The 19,726-nt window shown below is 36.8% G+C and overlaps 1 protein-coding gene across 8 annotated transcripts in view; it reads right to left on the bottom strand.

The window, feature by feature from the left end:
* CCDC88A (coiled-coil domain containing 88A) overlaps nucleotides 1–19,726 on the bottom strand; it is a 77,404-nt gene that overhangs the window by 49,580 nt on the left and 8,098 nt on the right. For all 8 annotated transcript variants that reach the window (XM_054819107.1, XM_054819113.1, XM_054819114.1 and 5 more), the window contains exons 3-4: nucleotides 8,065–8,173; nucleotides 3,902–3,971 (exon numbers count right to left, since the gene is read on the bottom strand). In XM_054819107.1, the coding sequence (XP_054675082.1) occupies nucleotides 3,902–3,971; nucleotides 8,065–8,173 (179 nt within the window). The remainder of the gene's footprint in view (nucleotides 1–3,901; nucleotides 3,972–8,064; nucleotides 8,174–19,726) is intronic.

The raw sequence follows: 19,726 nt of genomic DNA, 5'->3' as shown, positions 1-19,726 counted from the left end.
AAAGATCTTAGGCTAGTTGGAATTAAACTCTATATGGTCATATTTTGTTTTACTGAAACAGAAAACACTATCCACTGGGCTATCTAGGAATAGAAGGATCCTAATAGCATCCTTTCTACAATATACTCTGGATTTCAGCCATTAGTTTATTTCATTGTTCACTAACCAGACAAAAGCTATGCTGTCAAACATCAGAATGCTGGGTCTGGCCAGAAATCTGACCTTTATTCTGCAAAATTGTACTCAGTGACACAGCTGGTGTAATAACTGCTACTTGCTACCAACAGATTCACTCTCAGTCCAAATAGCGATCAGTGAATGTCCAGCATGTACTAAGGTACGCAGAGTCATTCTTGAACCTGACCTAAGTTACTGAAGTCTCTTTTTTTAAAGGTCTCAGATGATAATCACAGATGATCTCAAATGATCATGAGACAATTATAAACATCTAACAGAAAACTCAACCAGAACCTTCTTTCTGAAATGGCAGTTTGCAATCTTCTTCTACATTGGGCAACTAAGTCTAGTTTTGATGAATCCCCACATAAGAAAGATGTAACCACTCACAAGCACTTGAAAAATTGCCCTTTGATTTGATCCACTACAGTATTTTCTAAGACATGTAAATGTAAAATCCTTCTCAAAAAGTTACAGATATAAGGCAATCTTGATCAAAAGAGGAAATTAAAAAGAAATCAAGCAAAAACCTATAAGGATGCAGAACTCAATGATTTTTGACTAGCTTTCAGTAAAGAGTCAAGCCTGCTGCCATAAAGCAGAGACGAAAGACAGATGCTAAGCTTTTCCACCTTCCACTTGGCTTCAGGAGTTCTCTGTCTATTATAATATTAAGTAGAGAGCCTTTTTTCAACATTGACTCAACCTGCTTCTTTGAGAGGGAGATATGTATAATCCCAATGAACATGTAATGTTTAAATTTTTCAGAAGAGGTTTGTCAAGTAGATAGATTACAAAGAACACAAACTCAAATGGGAGATCTTTAATCATTTATACAGACTTCTTGTATCCCAAAGACTCAAGTTGTGAAGTCTTTTACATAGAAATAAAAAACATCAGTGAACATGTTTCATCAGAAGCATGTTACTTCAGCTAAAGAAGGAGAATTCCACCTGGCTGCCTGTCTTAACCAATAAAGGTTAACCAGAATACTGTAATAGAATGAATCCATCCCAACACCTCACCTCCTACATTCATTTATCTCAATAAATTCATCACACTTTTTTTTTTTAAAAGCGCAATCCCTGAGCTCCTCTTTAGGTGCTCATTTGCACGCTGCTTCAGCATCTCTTGACTGGCTTTTAAAAGCCTACCAGAATATTGTTTCCATGTTTCTCCCCCACATTCCCTGAAGGAATATGGCAAAATACTGAACAACCTCAGCTTCCCACTCCTACCAACCACCCTGTATGTTTTTCTTCCTTTTTCTCCATCACAAACAGAGAAATCGATCATTGATGCCTCACTTCTACACCCTCCAACTTGCTGCTTGAACTTTGTCCCTATCCTATCTTTTGATCTTCCCTGCGCTCACTCTTACCCCTGACTTTTATATCCTCTGTAGCCTTCCATCCTCCCTTGGCTTGCTCCCTCAGAAATATGAACTGGTTTTAATCTTTCCTCTTCCTCCATTAAAGAACATTTCCCTCATCATTATCTCCTTTCTCCCTTTCCTCTGTAATTTAACTTAACATTTACAATCACATGCTGTAGCTCTTCTCCTCCAGTTTTCTCCTGCAACTGGCTTCCTGCCAATTAGCTCAACTGAAATGTTTCTTGATAAAGTCTCCGATGACCCCTTTTTCACCAAAGCTCAAATACAGCATTCTATCTGCATCTTCCTTGACTAGCCAACTGCCTCTGATACAGTCAAACATGTTTCTTGCCTTCTGCAATTTGTCGTCTTCTGGTATTTCTTTACTAATTATTCTGTAAGTGCAAAGTGGTGCAAAGGGGAAAAACTGAGAGACATTCCTGTGGAAAAATCACGGCTACAGCCTAAGCTTTAGTGGACCAAACTCAAATCATTATCAAAGAATAGACTTTTGCTAGGGGGGCCTGCCTTCATGCAATCAGATTTACACAGCAAGTCTCTCAAAAGGTTGCTGAGGTTTGATTTCGCTACACTTGCCCAAAGGAAAAAAAGCTTAAAAATCCCTATAGGAATGAGGTCCTCTTCAAGATGACACAGCAAGAGCAGTCTTAACTTTCAAAGGGGAGAGGTTCTGGATGGAACCCAAAAGAACAGGTCAATCTTCTGATTCAGATCAAGCTCCGTGACGAACTCTGGCAAGAATCTGAAATATCTTCAGGAATACTGTCCATACATAACAAATTTCTTTAATATGTGTGTTATGCTAAAGTCCGTATTTTCTCACAAATCCAGTAATGTCCCCACAAGGAGAGCAAGGCATACACTGCCAGAGGTTCCAGTTACCAAACCACAAAAGCTAGACTTAGCTGAGGTCCCAAAACAGGAAGCTTTCTTATTAATGACTAAAGCATAGGTTTTTATGTATACAACTGAACACTAAATTATCTTTGTGTGGTTTTGTAGAGCATTTTTAATAAAATTTCATTTTATACTACACCATAATGTTAAAAGACATATTTTGTCTCACTATCTTGAAAAGATTAAAAAAATGTCATTACAAAAACAACACTATGCCCTGTTTTTCCACTAAATCTGGTCTCTAGGCAAATCCATAGAGTCTTTCAAAAACTTTAAGTCTGGAATCAAAATATAAAAGCACGACGGATTCTACTGTTTTGGAAAAGAAGAGACCACGTTCACACTTCTTGGTGCATGTGATAGATTACAGCATCTACACATAAAAAAACTTAAAAGGCTGTGACCTCAGAAGCAAAAGCAGCCATATTCAAAAGCAGAAAGTAAAAGTCAAAAAAATTAACTCAAGATACCTACATAAATGGGATATATGCAGATGGGATATGGAAAGTATCAATGTTATGAACCCTGGAATTGAAAAGTGAGGTAACACAGATGGTTCTTCTTGCTCATGAGAAAAAATCTTGTCTCACATACACAGAAGCATGGCATATAAGACATCTTAAATAAATAAAGCAAGCCAGGGGAAGCTACACAGCCTTTAGAGTAGTTCCTAACCTCTCTGCTGAGGTGCTAGAACATCAGAAGGAGAGCACCTGGGACACATTAGACCCAAGTAAATAAATTCTGCCCAATCCATAGTGGCTCCATGCAGGCCAGGTGTGTCTGCTCCGTGCTTCTGGAATTGAGAGCATGGTGCAGAGATTCCCAAGTGGCTGTGGATAGTCAGCTGGGTCCACACAGGCTAATTTTCTTGGTCTGAAAATTGCAACTCTCAGAGCTGGAAGCAGAGAAGGTGGGAGGCATGGAGAAGACAGCGTCAGTTCAGGGGAGAAAGCAAGAAGGTAACTGCAATATTTTTCAGGTAACGATGCAAGAGAAGCAGGATAGTTTTAGGGAAGGAAAAACAAGAATTGGGAGCTGGATCAAGTGAGATGCATTGAACTGCCAATTTTCTCAGGGGTAGAAAGAAATTTTCTCAGGTAGTTGAAAGTGTAGTAGCTGGGAATACATGAAACTTATACTTTGTCATATCAGTGGCTCACTGGTTGCTGGGAAATGCACTTTATTTCAGTATAAATCCTAATGTCAGCCAGTGCTGAGGTTTGGACAGAACACGTTTTTGTAAAGTGTGGACCTTTGGTATGAACAAAGAAAATAATGTTATTCATCATTATTAAACCACTTACTTGCTAAAAGTATTTACACAATCTTCTGTTGAAATGCTCAATCCTATATGAATTATATTTCCAGTGAAAGAATACAAATTATTACACTGATACCAATTTTTATCTTAGTTAAAAATAAACTTACCAGAAAAAGGATTTTTGCCAATTATTAATACATTTGGCAAAGACATCATGATCAACTGCTGCAAATTCTCCTAGAAAAGTTAATTAAAATATTATTTAAATCATATGTATATGTATTGAACAAAAGCAAATGTCAAATACTAATCACCACTAAAGAGAAATTCGTATTATGTAAGTAGTTTAAAACTTTTCAGGACTTAATACTTATTCAATAGTTAACTATTTGGACTCTAATTAAAAAAAACAACAAAAGTTACAAGTATGAATCACTTCTACATAAGTCTTGTTTTATTGCTTCGCAAGATCATCTCAACATAGTAGAATCCTCTCGTGGCACTGAGCTGGCTTATGGATCTTAAGCCAACTAGATTCAGAATGCAGCAAAACTCCTTTAAATTATTAGTGTTCATGTTTCTCTGACTAGCGTATTGATAGATGTTTACTTTATTGCCTCTAAGTTGCATTTATACTACAAAAAAATCAATTTCCTCTATTTCATGTCCATTGTCCCAGTAGCCTCGCCAAAACACGGATGTGAAAATTAGGGTTTTTTCCTGCAGCTACGCTGGGACAATCCTGATTACAAAAGTACAAAATCCTATTTGCATGATCAGGCGGAGTTTTAGTTTGGTAAGTCCCGCGCACTCAAGCAGCAGCTTTGCCTATCTATTCTATAGATTGTATCAATGGCTAGTTTCTGTCAGCCAGCAATGGCTGTAATCAGGTCAAATCCCCAGTCTAGACAGAGCCTAATTCTTCTGAAGCAGAATAGTCTTCCTCCTGTTCCCAGATGTTTATTCACAGCAGATGCCATCCTATTGTCAGCTCTGGACTCATGCTTTTGGGGTTTTTTTCCACAGTGACAGATTCATTAATACATAAAATGTTCACACTCAAAAGCAATGTAGTCCAGAACCATCAGTGCTTTACATCCAAAAGGCACATATTAGGTGTCATATTCTAAGCTAAAAATGTAACATAAGTCAACTCATTTTATGTCAAATTTGAAAAATGATAATATAACTTGAAAAACACCTGTGGAAATTATTAGCTATAGCTATACTTGAAGGCTCTCACCATAGGACATGAAAAATTATATCTGAATTAATACTAGACTGAAAAATATGTACTCTCACTGCACACGTCTAAGAGAAATTACAAGGAGGGAGAAAATAGCTTTGACCCTCTCAAATATTTCAACCAGCCATGACTCTTGTATTTCTGAGATCTTGATATAGACAATTTTAAAATTTAAAAAAAAAAAAAAAAGATATGAAGTGCACCACAGGAAGCTTTAGATCAATAAAGAACAGATAAAAGGAATTCAATGGGTATTTATAGCTGCTACAAAAGAAAATCACATACTTTTTAAAGTGGGGGCTTGGTGGCTTCTTTGTTGTAATAGCTCAAGTAATTCCATGATGCTATTATAAAACTTTCCTTACTGTGAAGCAGAGTACAAGCAGGGGTAACCAAGAAACGTGTCCTCTATGGACTAATGACATTATCACTTTTGCTTACAACACCTCTACCTTGCTTCACAGATGTCTACCACCTCTTCTGTCACACAGTGTTAACTTCATCAGTAAGCTCAGTGCAACTGCTCTCAATTTGTGTTTACTTTTGAAATGACTGTTTCTATTAAAAAATCTGAAATTGGAACCTGTGGGTCCCAAAATTCACGTTATTTCTTTTAACTGTTGTTTAACCTGAAAAAATAAACTAAGCCTGTTTACAAAATTCTGCTGACAGAGCACCCATGGGAGTCATGGAAGCTCACTGTATTAAACCTCCCAAGCCCACCAAAACTTATAGGGGGATCGGTTCTCCTGAATAGGCTGCTGAGAACAATTCCACACTCTTACGCTGCCAGGAAATGTATAGGCTCAAAAGACAGGTTTGTGACCTAGTAAGAGCTTGGTGATGCTGTAAGGAAGTAAAGTAGCTTCACTGTAAAAAGAAGATGCAATTGTAATGACAGAGAAGAACAAAGATGATGCAGGAACCAAAACACTTGTATAATCTAACATCACATTTTAATGTTGAATGTTATATTCTATCAGCGCAGGTTTTCCGATAAGTACATATACAACACTGATGTAATTATTTGCTAAACTGAATGTTTTCCACAGATGTTATAAAAATGCATGGAAATAAACTAGCACGGACAAGCTCACGATAAAAAGTTTTAAGAGTTAGGATAATGTAATGCTAAAAATTAAAAATCACCATGGCCATTAATATCCCTACTATAATATTCCAGATGTTAATCTCGTATCTCAATACAGTGATTACTTTCCACATTCCACTACTCAGATCTCAGGCCTCCCGTTCACAACACAGACCAAACACAATGCCTGCATGGATAGCTTTCCAAAGCACTCAGGTGTGAGGCTCACGCCCTCGCCAAGGCATACTCCAGGCTACAAGAGGCCTCTTGGATTGATTCCAAGGCACCCGTCAAGCACTAGCTTTTCTGCCTTGGGTAATTTCAAAGGTGACAGGAACTAAAGTGACTCCTCCTTGAAAACTGAATTTGCTGTGCTGCCTTGCTAATCCATGCACAGGCTGTGGGAAAACACCAGCTGCCAGGTTGCACTAAGTTTGAAAGGAAATCAAAGACTACAGTCCATCCTTTAATGCTTCTCTCCAAACCCAATCAACTACCACAACGTGTAAACCTCCTTGCATGCATGTGGGCATATCTGAGTGAACATCAACACATTCAAAAAGCAGTTTTAAATTTGAACAAGCATTCTGGTTTGGCTACTAAATGCCTTTACTCCCACTAAAATGCACTATCTGAAGAGGCTGGCATCTGACAAGACTAGAAGCCCAAGAGACTGGGGAGGGAAAGGGGGGAAAAATGTGCATGCACTTCTCTATAGCTTACACTTACACAGGACAAACTTGAACCATTAAAGGCATGGTGACCGATTTTAACAGTTATTGAATAAGAATACTTTTTTACTTAAAAAAGCTATAATAAATTTTTTGTAACACAAAGGTTTGGAGCAACATCCACAGTTCTGAGTCATTCAAAGGTAAGATACCTAAATGCAAGCAATTCTGCCTGATGTTGTTGCACTAGGACTGGCTGATACCGTATGGCCAAAGAGGCACAGGGAATGCTTTGTATTCAAATAAAGATCAATCTTAACAGTGTTTGTGCCTTCTGTTGCACCAGTTGTGAACCACTAATGCCTGGCCAAAAATGACTACCATCAGGAAATGGAAAAGCATATGGATCTTAACAGGCAGCACTTATACCCACCACATGTAGTAGCTGCCAAGAAAAGAAGGACGTGGAGCATGCATATGCACAAAGTGCGAGCTAGAGAGATGTACACTGGCTGACCATCGCAGTAAGCGACAGCTGGGAATTTTCACCGTACTTTGGAGGTTTTGAGAACATATACTATGTGCGTACACATGAGGAAAAGCGTACAACAATACAGGCTCTGCCATGATGCACTTGCTGTAACAGGCAGAGCAAAGGAGATTTTCTCCCAGATCTGGACTCTCCTGGCAGAAAGGTGCAGGGAAGTGTGGAAGGGCATTATAAGGGACACTGATGATATGTGCAGTGTCCTACTGTAGCATATCCATCACTCTATTCAGGCTCTGCATCTAGAAGGCATAGTACAAGCTATAACCTATTGCACAAAACACACAAAAATTCAATGGCTATTTTACAGCTCTAAATTAATCACTGCATTTACTATGAATTTCCATTTGATTGTTATCACCTGATTTTTCCTACTGAAAATCAAATGAATCCTAGAACAAATAAATTTTATCACATTTTTCTTACAAAGATTCCATGAATAAGATTAAATGCACATGTAATAATTTCTCTCATAGGCACAAAACTTGCCTCAATTCAGGAAATACCAACAGTATTAATGTACTCAACATACTATATGAGCAAAGATGCAGAATATCTGTTATATAAACATATCACCATTCACATACAAGTGTTTCCAGACTACTACTACAGCTGTAAATTAAGTGTGATAAAAAAATTGACCAGATTTACAAAGAGAACCACCCACACAGTATCTCAAAATATTAATCTTATTATTGTTACCTTTAAAGGCATAACTATAAAAGAATACTTAGAAACATTCTAGGCAAAACATAATACAAGAAAAAATTACTGACCTGATAGTAAGTTTTTATTTGTTTCACCAAAATAGACAAATTTTGAATCCTTAATGATGCATCATTGTTTACTTTTTTGTTTATCCTCTGATTAGCGGACTTTGGATTACTGGGGGAAAAAAAAAAGGAATAAATTAAACACACTGAATATTAATCTTTAAAGCTCTCTATATAAAACAAATTATATAATTAATATGCCAGCATAACAACTTCTTGTCTTGGTTACCATGCCTTTTTTTTTCCTCCACAAGTAAATAAGGAGCTGTGGAAGTGACTGCCAAAGGCAGAAAGGAGTAACTGGAAACATCTGTGTCTGATACAGCTAGTCAGATGAGCACCTTTGTTGGCTATTAATGCAGAATGTAATTGGGAGCACCCGTCACAATTACAGGAGAACGAATAGAAGAAAGTTTTTGTGGCTCTGCACTTCTCCCAAAGCAGCACCATCCCTGACAGAATACAGAAAGCAGAACACAGCTATAATGTAAATATTCCAGCACACACTGTAGACATCAGGAATCATTCTTGCTGATGCAGACAATTACGAATAGCGGAATTAACGAATGTCTATACACTGAAAAACTATATGATGCTATTTTACTATCACAAGGCACAGAAACAGAATGTAAGTTTTCACTTCTAGAACAATGAGGAATATTAAATACATCATGCTAACACACACTAAATTATTTTAAATTTATTTACAGATGACGGAAACCTGTCAACAAAGGGATTATTAATGGGAGCTTTTGTCATGTACTCTCACATACAACCAGATTTTGCTCTGGTTTATCTTGGCTTCAGAGATGACATCAGTCCCTTTTTCCTTCAAAAAGCAGAAAGGATCTGAGGAAATCCAGATGAGTCACCCTTTTTCAATACCTCGTAACATACCAAATTATTAACCACATACAAGACAGCGTGACAACCATTCATTGTGATTTTTCAAGGAAAACAATGCAAAACCAATGTAACTCCCCCACAATGCCCTGTAAAAGGCTTACAGAATTCAAGAGAGAAGGCCAGCGTGAAGTTTTTTAACATTTACAAAGATACTCGATACAGTTGCACAATGCTACTTTTGATATTTAATGATATTATTGTATTGTTTAATGATCTTATTGTCAGATAAATGTGCAGCTGGCTGCAATAGTGCACTCCAACAAGAAATTACTAACTTCTCACTGTCAAACTGGAGGTTCCTGCAAGGGTGTGTGCCTGCTGGGTCTGGTTTTATTTAACATTGTCATTAATGATTTAGACAATAGAATACAGAATACATTTACCAGAACTGCCATTGGCAAAAATCAGGAGGAATAAAAAAAAAAAAATAACAACACCCCCCCCAAACTTCAAAGAATATTGTGGCAATGGAGAATTATCCTGATAAAGTGCAAAGGTGGTATGACAGCAGTGTAATGGAATTCAGTAACACCACATACAAACAAAAGATTATACTCAGGAATCAAATGCAGAAAGAGCAGTGACTTGCTATAATACAAAAATGACCTGAATATTGTAGTGGACACAACCAAATACCAAGGGAACAGAAATGCCATTGCTAAAAAAACCTCCTAATTCTTCAATTTTTCAGTAGAAGCATTGTCTAAAAGAGAGGTAGTTATTCTATGCATGGTACGGATGATGTTTCAGTTACTACGATGTCACACTTCCGGGAAGGTTTGCATTTGTACTTTCTCCGCAGATGAATCATCTGGGTTCTAAGCAAGCAAAGGCTCCTCATAGGCCTTCTCTGAACTCCTTGGGCGTATTGTACTGCCAGGTGAGGTGACATACAGGCACATCTGGCCCTGGAGAATGGGAACTCACATCCACCACACAGCCTACTCCTGCAGAGGTCCTTAGGAGGAGACTGAATGGAGCAGGGTCCAGGTCAGCATGAATTGTCTTGGCAGGACACCTAGGACCCACAATCTGAAAGCCAGAGGCTACTGATGCACACACACGGAAGGTAGTGCAGAGGACACCAGAAAAAGAATATGCACCGTACAGAACAGCTATATTTTACCTAAAGAAACTACATGTAAGTAGTCTACAAGATTTAAGTCTACAAGATCATCAATATACACGCAATTCATACATTTCTGTACAGATACTCGATTCAACCATAACGTGTAAGTGTAAACAACCAGCCCCTCAAAATGAGCTATTCCCTCTACTGCCCTGTACATAGTAGTAACGTGATTTATTTTGGTGCAATCTATCACTTCAACTGGTAGTTTCACATGCTCTTTGTACACATGTTGCTATAGACAAATTTACATATTTTTCATTTAATTTAAGTTACCTAAACAAACTCTTATTTGCCTTTTACAGCTTTCTTTGGGTTTAGGATATTGTAATTTTTAAAATAGGTAAGTATGTCTTTTCTGCAGTTATTGCTATCTGAATTTCCTGGTTTGTGAGCATGAATGGAAATACCCTTAAAAAACCCCATTGCTGGGAAAATCAGATCATGTATAAAATGCACCTCTATCAGAGTCATTTTAAAATAAGAAAAGCAGTAAGCATACCATCTTCTTTCTCATATATATGAATATAAGTCTAGGAAAATTAGGACACTGATTCTTACACTGGTAACTGCCTCATTCATAAATGCTCATCACCACGTTCCTAAAAATACTATAAACAATTAAAGTACATTTTAGAATACATTAGCCAAAACTATGCGACTAAGATGTCACCTTGCATTTATTAATTCAGTTAACCTGTAGCTGCAAAAGGAACTAAATGGGCTAAAAATTATTGTGCTTTGCAGATGTGCAGAACCGAACTCCTTTCCAAACTGAATTCATTCAAATTTGTTAAAATCAGAAGAGAAAATCCAGGATAAATCCTGCTGACCTGATGGCATACAGAGATCAGCTGAAGTCTCCTATTTCTACATTCATATCTCCAAAAGGCCGATTTGGGCCCTTAATCTTCATCTTTAATCTTAATGACTAGCGGATTATCTCCAGGCTTTTTCATCATCTTCAGCAGCATTTCTACAGCCATACATTTTAGACGAATCTCCCTTTAGAGCATTCAAAACAGAGGGCACTAGAGCTTCCTGGATATCATAATAGCTCTTATTTTAGTATCAACACAAAAATTAGTGTGCAACCACAAGAATTCAAAACACAAATGTCATAAAAGCTCAGGCTTTACAGTTTCTCATTTCAAAAGCTGTACTAGAAACTTCAGACAGATCTTGTATGAACAAAAACTTTAACATTTGCATAGCACTATGTTTTCATAATGGTATGTAAACATAAACCTTCACACACTTTTAAAAACAAACAAATTGTTACTATCCCAATACAACAAATGGGCAATACAACACAAATGAAAAATTCCTGAACAGCAGCAGAAACAATCAATGCCAGAGACATCTGTGTGAAGGAGGGGGAAAAAGGGCAATTAGAGCTCAAGACTTCTTAGGACACAAATTCTTACTTCCACACCTTTGTCACCACTGCCATCTTCATGTTTTGCAGTACAATATTTCACTACTGGGACTTGCATACACCAAAGATACAGCATGTGTGCTTTGTGTTTTATTCGATGATATGAAAATAAGTTTTTTAAATCAGAAGTCGTAACATCTGGGCAAGAGCAGGAACTGTAGGGTGTCATTATACCTGTTCCTGGACTTTGCTCCTGAATACCAGCATTTCTCCTCACAGTACCAAAATAAATAATTCACATCTCTCAAAAGATGCACTAACGGATATTAATCAAGCATTTTCAGAACACTTAAGCAGCATTTTGTCAACAGTACTACAGCAAATTATTCTTATGTTTCACCTTCTCCATCTTAATCCTTAGAATCCAACAGCATATGGATCAACTCTGTCAAATTATGCATTAACAAAGATAATCACAAATTCTGTGGTATTAGTCTTGTGTCAAAGTTAATGATACATATCAAAGACTTTTTTGTAAACTTATACTACTGTTGAAAGTACCATTCCTTTATTTCCACTGATTCACCCCATATATCACCCTCCCCCCATATATATTTGATTTTTTTTTTCTAATGTGGTACATTACCTTCATCTATCAAGACCAACTCAATGGCTGACACACATTCCTCACATTTTATGGAAATTCCAGGCTTCTTTTTTTGATAAAAGTTACACTGTTTTGGGTCAAATAATGATTCATTCCTGTGCTTTAAAACAGAAAGCATTTAACTCCCCCCGCCCCCCCCCCCCAAACTGCAGAAAACAGTTTACCCAGATTGTGAATTTTGCTGGGAAAACTTGGGCCACAGATGTGCTCCGGAACTGTATCTTTACCACTTGAAAAAAACCTCACAGTCCAGTTATATGATCCTCTGCTAGTGCAGATGATGAACAATTAAAACCAGAATGTCAGCCTCAGGACAACCTGGTGTGCTGAATAAATTTATTTTAATAATCTTGAATTTTTCCAAAAGATTGTAGTGACAGGTCCAACAGAAACCCGAAACTCAAAGTTCCCTTAACATTTTCAGCAGAACTTTCAAATACACTATGGTAACAAAAAGTTTAACTTAATTTTATTGATCCTCAAGAACAAGAAGTTACTTAAATGTCAGTACTAACACTACTAATCTTTACTAATAATTTTTAGCATAATTACATGTAGCCTCAGTAACTCACTATAGCTATTAAGAAGTTGTATTTCTTTGATTTTGTCACTTTTTTGTAAAGATTGTTGTACTGGCTTATTATTCTTCAAACAAAAGAGGTAAGTTGTCTTTGACACTCTCAATCATTGCACAGTAGCAATGACTAGGATGACTTTTATATGGAAAAAAATTGTTTCTAACTCTTCCCACAGTGAAATCCTGCTCTCAATACCTTCCAGTGCAAATGAGACTTCACCTCGCTACTGCAGTAATTTAAATCTTTCTAATCACATTATGTCATTAAACGATTACACTTTATAAACACAGAATATTAACATGCTACCTGCTAAAATGACCCAGATGTTGAAACTTAAACATTTAAAGTAGAGGCCACTTGGAAGAAGAATCCTTCAGTGTTTTTATTTACCGGTGTTCCCTGATCTTCAGTCACTGATTTCTAGCTTTCAGATTACGTTTGAACCATCAATTTTGACTTGCAAAGTGTATCGAACAGCCAAGTACAGGCCTGACAGATGACTTCTCACACCACGCACTGTTACCAAAAGAACTGTGATTAGGTCCTTCAGCAGGAGATTCATGATTTAAAAAAAACCCACCTTCATTCCCAACACTGATATCAGGCCTCATTCTCTCAAAGTCTCCAACTTTAAAGCTCAGTATTCTCCTTAATCCACAAAACACCATTTTAATTACTTAGTCAATATAGTCCACCTTCTCAAGTATTGATGTCTTAACTTGTTCCTCTCAAAGAAGAAATAACATAGCATGATGTTAGCTATGCACTTTCCATTATACGTTGTTTGCATAATTGTATTTTGTCAGACTGGTCCAAGTCAGGAATAGACATACTAATTTTCTTATCAAGCATTTGAAATAACTAGTAAGAAAAACTACTGAAATATAATGTGCAAATATTTTTCATACAGCAAGATAAAATTCTAAACATCTGTATTGCCAAAATCTGTATTGCTTTCAAGAGCATACATCTTTAAATTAGTTTACATTTTTTAAATTAGTCTACATTTTTGGCAACTAATTTATTACAGATTTTAATAAGTTACTTGTCTCCATATGTTGAATTGTTTAATTTTTATGACCAAGAAATTTTTTAATAAATTACATTTTTATTACTACTAAACAATTCTGCTTATTAGAATACATTTGGTCCAATACCACCAAAATAAACTAGTACATGCTGTCAGGAATACAAGAAGATGCAAATGAAATAATTTTGAAAATAAATCGATTCTAAAATAGGCCTTTGTAAAAAACAGCTTTTAAAAACAGTTTTTTAAAAACACAAGATTCTAGTGGCTAGTGTGCTAGTTACGCTATAAACATTTCTAAGGTAATACATGTTCTGAACTCTGAATTGCTCCTTTTATTAGGTGGAGATATTGAACTGCTTCAGTGGCAAATAGCCTAGCAAAATAGGGCAAATCTGTCTAGAAGTCAATAGGAAGCAGAGCAGTAAAAGACACCCTGAAGCAATTTTACATTTAAGAGCAACCTACTTATGACAAGACACATTAATTTCAATAGCAATAAAAACAGGCAAGAGCATCTATCCCAATAATACATTAGTTTAAAACTACTGATTACAGAAAGAACTTCAGTGATTTTTTAAATACTACCAGTGTCATGAATTACAGATTGAGACCTCATATAATCAGGGATTATGTGTCTTGAATTTTTCATTGACCAAAATCTATCAGAAATGGGAATGTGATAGCTTAATGGCTTCATGCTTAAATCTATGCAGACAGCAAACCAGTTGTGTCCTCTCTTGCCATCTGTTCCTTGACGGTACTTAATGATTGAGTCTAGTTTTATAACGCACCCTAATTTTAAATATATAATTGTTTGAATGTATTTGTTAAGTACAGCAAAATGCTGAAACAAGCACTTTGGAAAAAATTCTACACAAGTGTATATTTCAAAGAGTAATAAATATTGACTGTTACTGTGATTTAGCTTACAGTAGTACAGTATTCACTTTTACACATAAATGTTGTTGCCTAATAAAGTTCTATTTTTTGCAAAGTCCCTTTAATTGGAATAGTGAGGCTCACTCTTGCTCTCTGCCAAATATTTCAATAATTACTGATATCAAATTTTTTTTATAATTTCAAATAACGAAGCAGCATTTCCATTAATTATTTTCTTGCTGATGGTAAATAACAGGTTCAAAATGTGGTCTACGTGGAAATTTAACATAGCAGTGTCTTACTGTGAAAGTTAAAATAAAAGCAGGGCCTTCACTAGGGAATAATTGATAATCTCAAATTTGCTTTAAGCATTTGAAGCAACACCAGACAGAGCACTACACTGAGGTAATGAAGTTATCAGAAGCACCTCTGCGTATGGGATAAAAGGAGCACTGGCCTTCATCAGTGTACTGTTTCATCAGTCTTTAAAATCATCAATCATAGTCAAAGGGGCAGTCTGCAGGAGTTACAATATCAAAGAATGGGGCAGATGCTGAAGTACAATATTGTCAGTATCTGAACTTTGTGATCACACACCTTCTAGAAAGGTTGGGACAAGATAGCATACTTCAAACTCCTCCTGCATCTATCAGTATGATCAATTTCTGCTGCCAAGAGTATTTCCATGCTAAACCTATCAAAACAATAAAAGAAAGAAATTGTAACTCCTTTTCTATATCTCTGGCGCAGGTTTTCTGTGTTGATAGAAATGGATTTAAACAGATGACTTCCCTAAAGAATAATTAATGAGACTATCCACTGTTGAGCACGCAGAGAACTAACTCGGCACATTCTTATCCGAAAAACAGATGTCAATAAAATCCTTCCACCTCTTGAGGAGCATCATGCAAGACATGCAAGCCCTGAGGTTGCAATGTATTGATGATATTGAACGACACGATGGCCTGGTGATAGTACACAATGCACACATGACTATTACAACCAGAGAGCTGCAGTGTGACTTGCTGAAGACACAAGAGATGTACGTTCTAGAGTCACTGAAGTGTTCCCTTGTGAATCCTGCTTAGCCATTGTATCTTTGCATGCTAACACAGGATCCAATAAAAGGATGCTCTAATCCTAACTTGCAATAAGCAAGCAAATGTTGTGATCTATACTAACCACTCTTCTTTGCCTTTTTACCAGACATTTATGAGTCTACCTCTTATTTGTAAAACACCTGTATTTCTACCATTGAGACAATACTGTTCGAGCAGCAATCAATGCATAGTTAAAATGGTCGTGTAGTTCTACAGACACCTGCTCAAACAGCTAAAGATACCATTACAAATGCTGAGATATCCTTTACCACAACATAAAGTGCATATTAATATCTCAATTTAAGGACACTTCGCTAACTGCATTTAGCAAAGATTGACTATATGTGTCAAAATTTCAGCAGTTGTATCAAAGGTTTTTTGCCTTGTGCTAACGTGAGTTTTACACATAGGTCTAACATCATAAGCCATTTGGCCCTTGCACAAAACCCCATTTCCTAGGATTATGTCCAACATCATAAACTATTAGGAGGCTGAAGCCCTATGCCTACTTTAAAAAAAAAAACCACACCCAAGTGGCCTACAACAAATCTTCTGGCTGGTGGGGATCACAGGGAACACTGCCAAGAACATACGAGTAGATACTGAGCATATGCAGGCAGCTTTCCTACTCCTTGCCTTAGCTCTGCAGCATCTGACCAGGCTGAACTACTCACAGGGTAGCAGCACAGTGCCTAAGCTCTGGTTGGCACTCAACAGCAGAGGAGCTGCCTAATTACTCATGGTTGAAGTGCGCTAGAATAGCTGTATCTGAAGCAGTGCCACAAGCCTTTGTGCCAAGTAAACCTGTCTCTCCCTTCTCCATCAATATGAACCTGCTGTGCTGCACGACCTCAGGGCTGCTCTGCTGGGTGGTCTCACTGGTATTATTTGCATGAAGATACATTCCCTCACACCTGTACGCTCCCACATTTACACGTGAATATGCAAGCAGCTAGACAAAATCAGAGTATATTCAAGAGGTCTGGTGACTGATCTTTAATTTTTCCCTCCCAGAGTCGTAAAAAAGCAGAGTCCAGAACAGTGCAGATTTCTTTTTTGTCCTTTCCTTTGTCTTTTCCTTAATAGTAAGGAGGATGTATGCAGGTGAGCAAAATGTAGAAGAAAATAAGAGAGGAAACAAAACAGTTCAGTTGTTGTTTACTAAGCACACACTTGTACCACTGCATTAACACCCTCCAAAAACCTGTAACTTCCAAGCTTATAGAGCAACAGCTGTCTTTATCATCACGTAGTATGAAACAACTTTACTACTATTATGTCAACTTGACTATCAGATGTACTCTTTTCCTATCACACTAAAAGGTACTATGTCTAAATAAATAAATAAATTAAAAACTTTCTGCCAAAGATTGAAAGTAGTGAATCACTACTCACTACACCAAGTAACCTGGGTGAGCTCCCTGAAACAATGAGAATACAGAGCAGCCTCTGCTCCACAGCTAGCAAAAGGTAAGCTGGCTTCCAAATTAAAAAGTTGCGCTGATGGAAAGGAAAATCTATAGGATTCAGAGCATCACAGAACACTTAACATTGTCACACAAAATAAACACTCCTGAGTATTAAACAATTGAGAATTCCTAGAAGAAACAACTTAACTTTTTTTTGAGCAAACAGATGAGAACCAGGAAGTCTGACAAACATACTTTACTGCTTCAACAAATCTAAATATCTTACAAGGGTCTTCCTGGTTGGGTTTTTAATTGCAAAAGGCCTAGTAGCAAATATTGTTTGAAGAGGTAGAATTAGACCTGCTGTAGTACTTGCACTATCCTACTTTCCAAATTAAACTAAAAGGCAGCACAGGATGCAAGAGGACAAGCAGGAAAGACTATGAACATACCACAGAAACAATGAACACTGAAGTTTTGCTTTCTACTTTAAGCACTGTGTTATTTTCCCTCTCGGGTTCAATGTTTTTTACTTCTCAAATTAGTTCAAATTTTAAGATCTACTCAGTTCAATACTAATTAACAGAGTAACTGAAAACTATTTGACTTTGTGATATAACACCTCAATGTAACTGTCCATTAAAACACTGCAAACATTTACACCCACAATAATCCTGTGACAACAGTAAGATTAGCTTTACGTAAGCACTCACAGATCTGGATCACAAGATGCAGCACGACTTGACACCAAACATCAGAGGGCATTAAAGTGAGAAAATGTTTTTACAATCTACCTTGGAAAGAACATTCTGCAAACATACAGGCAGTAGTTCAGCCGAAACATCAGAAACAGTTATAAGAGGCAGAATTGGGCCAGAAAGTTGTCATCACAGATTGGCAGCAGCAAGCAGTACAGAAGAGAAGCAAACACTTACTGCCCTTAGTAAATTACATTTGTGGAGCTAACATGCTAAGATATTTAAAATATAAGGGAAAATAACTTACATAGGATTTAAAAGCAATACACATTTATTCAGTCTTCTTTATTTAAGCTTAAAAAAACCCTCTTAAGAGATTATCAAGTTTGTATATACAAAGGTTTTTTCCTCTACCTCAACTAACTTCCAATACCGCAGCACTATGTACTTTGCTTTATTTGATAATCATAGCACTAATTTCTCCTTTGGAAGACTTGGAAAAGTGTTCACTCTTTCTTTACTTTGAACTTTACTGAAGCTATAAATTCTCAAAAATAATTAGTTAGTACTTCAGATTCAAAATAGCCTGACCATATGTAAACATCTTAGCACTCTGAGTATTAAAAAAAACCGCAGGAAATACTGATGTGTGATCAGCCTAGTCAGATGAAACAAAAACTACCTGCATATTGCAGTTTCAGTGACTAAGAAGAACTTAAGATGTAAAAATAGTGCCACATAGACATTCATTAAATAGTTTTGGTTAGAACACTATGACTCTCTCTCATTAAGTACAATAAACCTTCTATAAGTAAATTAATAACAATAACATGTACATCTTCATCTTTTTCTGTACCAATTTTTAGAATACCAAGTGACAGATCTGAGCCCTTTGTACAGATTATTCCAGAGAACGACACAAATTCAAAAGCAAGGCTCCTGGATATAAGGGGATTACCAAAGAAAGTTACGTTTCCTGTAAAAATTTTATCCACCTGAGCAACTTCATTGCTTCGGCACACTAACTGAAACAAGTTGCAAATTTTGTATGCACATCAATACCTGTACAATCCCCCGCTGATTTAGATATAGAGCAGTACGTGAAAGACCTTACCCCTGTTAACTACCCAAAGCTACAAGATAAGCATACATAAGGGCCTGTAAAAGAAGTGTGTTCTTTTCATCTTAAAATATTAATATTAATATCCTTGCCAAGATGCAAATCAGCACTTTGTAAGTATGACATCTGTCTAGGTTCTATCATACATCAAGTAGTATCTGTATTTTATTTTTGTCTGGCATACGCAATACTCTAAATATACAGCAAGTGCATTCCCAAGCTACCAGGAAATTACACCAGACATCTTTGCTCAAGGGCTTATTTAAGAAAAACAAAGATACCACACAAACAAAAACTAGAGCAAATATTTCCCTGCAGCTTAAAAGAAGATAAATTCTGTAACAAACCTAAGTGGACTCTCTTTCTTATCACTACAGAAAAGGAAGCAAATTTTTGAGTATATCTAAATGTGCAACACACATCAAAGATTCACTCAACAGCCAGGAATACAAGACAAGCCGCTTACAAGTTCATCCCTTACTATTTCCTAATCCAAAAATACGACATAAGATAATTTTTGGTTTTTCCTCAGAGTTAGCCAATGGGAAAGCACACTAAGTCTGGGTCAAGCAGTAAGCCTTGCTTCGATTCAATGCCTTAACATCAATTAGTCCAATGCAACAAAGCGGGGGCATTTTGTAAATACTGCCTAATAACAACTGCCTAAGAGGCCATGCCTCTTTGGAGCATCTTAAGGCACAAATACAGGACTCTTTAAAACAAAGCAAACAAACAGAGACTCCCACATAGTTATTACCAAATAATCTC

This window comes from Grus americana, chromosome 3 (genome assembly GCF_028858705.1).
Source record: "Grus americana isolate bGruAme1 chromosome 3, bGruAme1.mat, whole genome shotgun sequence".
Classification (NCBI taxonomy): Eukaryota; Metazoa; Chordata; class Aves; order Gruiformes; family Gruidae; genus Grus; species Grus americana.
This window is presented reverse-complemented; position numbering and strand designations above follow the sequence as displayed.